At 39.1% G+C, this 7,188-nt stretch overlaps 1 protein-coding gene across 2 annotated transcripts; it reads left to right on the forward strand.

The window, feature by feature from the left end:
- Positions 1–1,117: 1,117 nt before the first annotated feature.
- Positions 1,118–5,889, forward strand: LOC114385652 (nuclear intron maturase 2, mitochondrial-like). 2 transcript variants are annotated; one of them, XR_003660983.1, is made up of 3 exons: positions 1,118–3,409; positions 4,184–4,272; positions 5,225–5,889. XR_003660983.1 is itself a non-coding variant. In XM_028345654.1 (2 exons), exon 1 carries the CDS (start codon positions 1,267–1,269, stop codon positions 3,400–3,402), a length of 2,136 nt encoding a protein of 711 aa, XP_028201455.1. In that variant the 5' UTR covers positions 1,120–1,266; the 3' UTR covers positions 3,403–3,409; positions 5,225–5,889. The 2 variants fall into 2 exon arrangements, 1 of the variants encoding a protein (XP_028201455.1); XM_028345654.1 differs by lacking the exon at positions 4,184–4,272 and having other exon boundaries at positions 1,120–3,409.
- The last annotated feature ends 1,299 nt before the right edge of the window (positions 5,890–7,188 follow it).

Raw genomic sequence — 7,188 nt, forward strand, 5'->3', positions numbered from 1 at the left:
TCATTTTTTTCTTTTTTCTTCCTTTTATCAATTTTGTCCCTTGGAGAACCCCTTCCATCTCTTCCCCTCAAAGACCCAACCACTTTCATCTCCACCTTTCTTGGCGTGCGAACCACTGTTATCTTTCTTCACACCGCCCTCCCACACATCTCCGTTGCCCATCATCTTACGAATCTAAAGAAGCCTTATCACAAATCTCTTTTCCCAATATTAGGCTTTGATTGAAACAGATCTGAGTAGACTCCCCTATTCCAACGATCAATCTTGCACACCTCCTTCACTTTTGGCTTCGATGGATGCAGAGGCACATGGCAGTTGGCAAAAGTTTCTCCATTTTTATGATGTGATTTGTAGTGGTTTGCGATTTCCTTCACTGTTCATGGTGAAATTTATGGGGTTCGCGGTAAGTTTTTGTGGTTCGCGATGGTGATATGGTTTCGTTCACCCTTGGATTTGGTTGAAATGAGGCATCAAGACGAGACGAAGGGGGTGGCTGACAACAACTGCACATGATTGTTCGTGTTCACATGCAAGGGAAGATTTCAGAGTGGTTCGTCATTTTCGTCTGGGAATGGATTTCACAGTGCTTGTGTTTAGCCTTTTTTTAAAAAGAATTTGATTTAGATATGCTTCTTGAGTCTAATATTTTGAATTTCTGTCGTTAGCTTTTGTATCTATTTATCATATTTGAAAAAAATTAAATATTATAATTTGATTGTATCTATTTCTCATATTTGAAAAAAATTAAATATTATAATTTGATTTGTGTTGGATTTTTTTTTCAATGTTTGGTCATTGTTGTTTGTTATTTTTTTAAAAGTCATTGATGGTCATGAAGAAGGAATGGTTCTATAAGTGGAAAAGTGGCATTAGTGATAGAGAGAGAAGGAATGACGGAGGATAGGAAGATTAGGGGATTAAAAAAACAAAGTAGTTAAGGATAAATTGGGAAAGAAAAAAAATATTAAACATTGATTTCAAGCGCATCTAACAATTCAAATATAGTTAGGTAAAATGCGATAAATCTTTTGTTTCCCTCACGGTAGAATCCGTAGATTGAAGCACAAGGGAGGGGAGAAAAATAGTATTTTAGCCTTAAAAAAATAAAAAAAATAAAGAAGAAGAAAATATGGAGAAAAGAAAGAGCAAACTCAAAGTCCTAGGAGCATATAACATTAGCCGCAGGGTTTTTGTTGGGTTTTGCTCTTCAACTTTCTTCCTTCAGTCCATTCCCACCCAATGCCCTGAGAGACCCAAAACACCGAAATGCGTCGACGCCTCCCTCGCGTCTCCCACTCCATCCTCTCCAAACCCACCAATAACAACAATCCCCTACGCTTCCTCCCCATCTTCTCTATCCTACACCCTCCTCCTTCCCCCCTTCGCCGCTTCTCCTCCGCCACCCTCTCCAAAGACGACGGCGTCTCCCTCTGCTGCCAGATGTGGATTGACAACTTCCGCCACCCCGACCGCGCCGTCACCAACCTCTCCCCCCTCCTCCGCCGCTTCGACCTCTGGGTCCTCGCCTACCAGAAGGTCGCCACCGACGACACCGGCTCCTACACGCCGCGCTCCTCCCTCCACGCCTCCACTCTTCAGGACCTCCTCGCCCTCCGCAACGCCGTCCTCGACGCCAAGTTCAAGTGGGGCGCCAGGCTCAAGTTCTTCATCAAATCCCCCAAGGACAAAACCGACTACGACTCCCTCTCCAAGCGCAAAATCAAAACCATCCTCACCACCACGCAGCCGGCTCCCTTCCAGGACAGAATTGTCCATGAAGTTCTCCTTATGATCCTCGAACCGATCTACGAGCCGAGGTTTTCGCCAAAGTCGTATGCTTTTCGACCCGGTAGGACGCCCCACACTGTTTTGAGGGTTATTAGGAGAAGCTTTGCTGGGTACTTGTGGTATATAAAGGGTAATTTTAGTGTTTTGTTAGATGGGATGAAGGTGGGGTTGGTGATTAATTCTGTTATGAGAGATGTTAGGGATAAGTTGGTTGTTGATTTGATAAAGGATGCTTTGGTTACGCCAGTGGTTGTTACTACTGTGGAGAAGAAGGAGAAGAAGAAGAAGAGGAAGTATCAGAAGAAGAGGGTGTTGGCTGAGGATGAGCCTAAGCCTGATCCTTATTGGTTGGATACTTTTTTCGGGTTTGCGCCGGAGGAGGCAGAGAGGGTGCCCAATTGGGGGCACTGTGGGGTGCTTAGTCCGCTTTTGGCGAATGTTTGTTTGGACGAGTTGGATAGGTGGATGGAGGGGAAGATTAAAGAGTTTTATGTTCCTTCCAAGAGTGATGTTATATGGAATAGTCCTGAAGAGGAGCAGGGGAACACATCGTGGCCGGAGTTCGTGCCCACGAGTGGGCCAGATAAGACGAGGAAGATGGATTTCCTAAGGTATGGAGGGCATGTCTTGATTGGTGTTAGAGGGCCTAGGGCTGATGCGGCTGCATTGAGGAAGCAGTTGATTGAGTTTTGTGATCTAAGGTTTATGCTCAAGCTTGATAATGAGAGCCTCCCTATAGAGCATATAACCAAAGGGATAATGTTTTTGGATCATGTGTTGTGTAGGAGGGTTGTGTATCCAACTCTTAGGTATACTGCCACTGGTGGTAAGATCATAAGTGAGAAGGGTGTAGGGACGTTGTTGTCGGTCACGGCAAGCTTGAAACAATGTATTAAGCAGTTTAGGAAGTTGAGTTTTCTCAAGGGGGATAGGGATCCGGATCCCCAGCCTTGTTTTAGGATGTTTCATGCCACACAGGCGCATACCAATGCTCAAATGAACAAGTTTTTGTCAACAATGGTTGAGTGGTATAGATATGCAGACAATAGGAAGAAGATTGTGAACTTCTGTTCTTATATCATAAGAGGCTCCCTTGCTAAGCTGTATGCTGCAAAGTACAAGCTTCGGTCACGTGCAAAAGTGTACAAGATTGGTGCTCGTAACCTGAGCCGTCCATTGAAGGAGAAAAAAGGACAGTCTCCTGAGTACCAGAATTTGCTGAGGATGGGTCTTGCCGAGTCAATAGACGGGCTACAATATACGAGGATGTCTCTTGTGCCTGAGACAGATTACTCCCCGTTCCCTAGTAATTGGAGGCCTGACCATGAAAAGTTGTTGCTAGAATACATAAAACTGGAAGATCCAAAAACTTTGGAGGAACAACGGGATTGCATCAGAGAACAAGGTCTTGTTTCACCTCAAGACTATATTTCAAGGCTTGTGTGGAATTACAAAAGGAATTCTCTTCCTATGGACCAGCTGTCCTTAGTAAGGAGCAACGAAAGTGTTGTAGGAAATCAGCATTTGCTAGTTGGCTCAAACCAGGATGACCAGGACCACACAAACAAAGAGGAAGAAAATGATGGAAGGATGAATGCAGCAGCACAAATGTAACACAAAGGTTTTGTAATTTCCACTCACTATTGTATGTTGTCTTTAAATTGGATCTTTCAAGAGGCTTTTGACACATTGAGAATTTTAGATATAGGTCTTTTCATTTAGTCCCCTGATTCCCTCCCTTGCTTGCACAAGTGGTGTTAACCTATTAATATACTTGATCTTTGGGTGGTAAACCACTTTGTCCCTTTTCTTCTGTTCTTTTGCTTTCCTCACCTTCTAACATGAAGAATGGCGACTGTTACACATATAAAAACCATTTATGTACTTCACTCTGTAAATTCAGCTTTTAGTAGAGTTCCTTGACTTGATATCAGAACCTTTGTGGCTGAGAGGTGAAGAGTTTGATACCTGCCACCTCATTCAAGTTGAATTTCAGCATAACATTAAAGAAGGCATGCCCATTGTCCACTTAGCATGCCCAAAAGCGTTTCATGCGAGACAGTGTATTAGAGATACATAAACTATTTATGTGGTTTCACCTATTAGCTTTATCTTTTAAGAAAGTTGACGATCTTGTGATGTGATTATCATGATAATAGGGGTGAAGTGTTTCAAAAGTTTACATAAAATATAGTGCTCTTTGCAATTTTGGGTAGAATTCAATGTTTTACCATTAGGATATTTGCTTCAGTTTCAAGCTTTGGTGCAGTGGTTTCATCTTTGCAAGGTAGTTCTTGATGAACCAACAAAAACCTAAAGGGATAAATTTCTCTATTTCTTGCCTCAATACTTCAAGAGATATACATCATGATATACCTAATGACCATCTTTTCAGTTACCGCCATTACGAGGCAACCAGCAATGATTGTTTGCACTGTATTTCAGATTCAGATGATGGCATGACTTTCATGAGCAGTTAGCATGGTACAATGATAACCTGTTCATCTTTGGTTCAGTTTCCCTATCTCTTAGAGAGCTTTTGAAAAATAAGTAATTATTTCTCTCAAAAAAGGCTATTCCAAACATGCTCTTAGAGGGATGATAATTTATATTTGTGTACCTTTAAAGATAATACTTCCAGCATATATATTGTTAATTTTGTCATTCTTATAAACAGTAGTACTAACGTGATTTCACCAATAGCATCCAATCCTTAGTCATATTGAGAGGGATTTGGCTACATGCATTCTAGTATGCCAGCTATTTTTTTTTATTGGCAAAAATATAAATATATTATAAATAATAGAGAAAGCAGTACAGGTGGTACTGATTTACATACAGCCTAGCAACAAAAGGAGCAAAGCTGTGGTTAACTAATACAATATACAGAACAAGTATTAGGGAACCAAAGCTCTATGTATGCCAGCTATTGTGCTTGATGCTGTATCATGGATTCATGAATCCCTATGTTTTGTAATTTGTAAATCATACTTGAACACTCGGAATGAACTTGTCAGTTTTTTTACTACTGTCTCTCAGTAACTATTAATTAGCCTTTCCTTCTTCCTTGACCCAGCACTAGCTAGCTCCCTCATTCTCTTCTCATTCTTTATTTTAATTTGGCTTTTGGCAGTTCACATTCTTTTAATCCGATATTCATGAGTATATTCAAATTAATATGCATGTTGAGTTTTTTAAAAGTCAGAGTGCATGCATCCTGCTTGTATTTATAGTGAGACTTTATCCCCTCCCCTCCTCTGCTGCATTGGGTTCTGAATTAATACTCTTTCACTTTTAGCATTGGTTTTTTACTTTTCTTGTCAACACTTCACCTTTCTGTCTGACTTTGTATTTGTTTGTCATGTTAGCAGCATTTCCTTGTTGAAACAACTGTTTCACTCAACTGCTTATACTCCTGTCATCTTTCTTTGTTCAGGATGTCAAGTTTTGGAATTAATCGACGCCAAAATGTTACACTTGGCATCTTCGTTGAATCTGTCTTTGATGTTCAATAAACCCTGCTTGTCAGAGAAAGGATACAATAACTGAAGAGTGGAGGGCTCTTACGTGCAGACATCGACTCGGACAAAATATTTAACACTGCCACTCTGCTAGTGAACACTGACTGGGCTATCAGGTGGCAAAAATCCATGCACTTGAAAATGTGGAAAGTAATTCCACATACTGTTCTGGAGTGCTATATCTGTGAGTCCACAGGAAGGAGTATGCAGCTTCCTGTGGGAAGCTAATAAAGCGTGTTCCTTGTGGATGCATAGCCAGCATAGGACAAGGCAAGGTGTGAATGGAACTCCAACAAGATCTTTTCAAATATCATGTTAATTTTGTAAATTGGCTATTTGTTCATATGTGCTTGCCCCAATTCTTTTTTAATGATTTGAGTATACCTGCTACTCTTAGTTCTTGACCACACATTTTATAGTTGTATCTTTTTTTTCACTTTATTTTCTGTACGGGCAACTCAAAAGCTGTAAGAACTTCAAAGCAGTGTACTAAGAAGAAGCTCATTATACTACATTATGAGTTTCTCCTTTGATTCCTCATTTTAAAAAAAATAAATTATAATTTAGTTTTGTAAATTCATTTCCTATGTAGTTCCAGATAGTTTTTTTTTTTATTGTCTATATATATTATATTTTGTTTACTTTTTGTTCCTTTAAACTATCACAATTTTTCTTCTTCTAAATATTATGAGTTTCTCATTTCATCTCATTTTTTTAGAGCCACGTAGAGACTTAACGGAAACCTTGACTTGAATCTAGACTCTAAAATGGCATGTTTTGCAAAAAAAATGTTGAAAATACGAATTAGTGGAAGGATATCAGCTTCTATACAATTGGCCTTACATCCCTTTTATCGTTTTATTTGCCCTTAATATATATCCCTAAGCAGATGTTAAGCTGTGAGCAGTAAGAAGAGATCACGTAGGGTTTAAGAGACCATTGAATTATCATACTTAATGTTCTTCACCAGCTCAATTGCTTAAGCCATAAAATATTTGTGTAGAATCTTTTTGTATTCCACACAAGTCAAATTCTGATGGTGTATTTACAGAAACTTCCGACACGTGTTTGCAGGAAGAGATTGTGTAAAAGTAGAAAGGCCTAATTATATTGGTACTCTCTTGAGCCATAATAGTGTTCTTATGTGATAAAGCGTGAGATGTACCTTTGGGTGAATCCTACAATTTGCGTTATTAGTTATTTACAGTTTGTGTATCGGTACCGGTGTTCCACAACTACTATGGTCTATGGGTTTTCAATCCTAACAGGGTGTTGAATTTGTGATCTAGTAATTGAATCTAATAACATTTGGTCAGTGTATTGGCTTCTAAAGGAGGTCCAGAATACTTGGGCAGTAAAAATTTAGAATAAATTACATTTGAAATTACACACAGCTTATTATCGAAAGAAATTTGGCAATATCACATGTTAATATAATTTACTTAAATTTACTAGGCACCACGCATAAAAGGAATATTGGAATAAATAATAATAGCTGCTTGCACTCAGGTCTTCATGCATATATATGTTCACATCTGATGGCTGATGTCGATTAAAATTTGTGTTTAGGTGTGTGAAAAACTATATAAAATTAATTAATAGATATGATCTGATAATAAAAATTGTATAATTATGAGGCCATTTATGTGTAAGTGTGCATGCAACACTGTTCCAAGAGAAGCATCACGTGTCTTGACAGCTAAGGTACTAGAGTTGCACTAAGAATACAGCGTACCAACTTCTAAGGTTGAGTGATTCCACTTTTTTTTGCTTAGGTTTGGGTATCAATTTAGAGTTCTATAATGGTAAAACTACTTAGCCTATAAGTAAGGAACTACATATAAAGGTACTCTAAAAAAATCATTCACTCTCTGTCAGG

Source organism: Glycine soja, chromosome 15 (genome assembly GCF_004193775.1).
Source record: "Glycine soja cultivar W05 chromosome 15, ASM419377v2, whole genome shotgun sequence".
In the NCBI taxonomy this organism is placed as follows: domain Eukaryota; kingdom Viridiplantae; phylum Streptophyta; class Magnoliopsida; order Fabales; family Fabaceae; genus Glycine; species Glycine soja.

Coding starts and splice junctions, on each gene's coding strand:
- LOC114385652 (XM_028345654.1), top strand. CDS start 1,267: ATGCGTCGACGCCTCCCTCGCGTCTCCCACTCCATCCTCTCCAAACCC.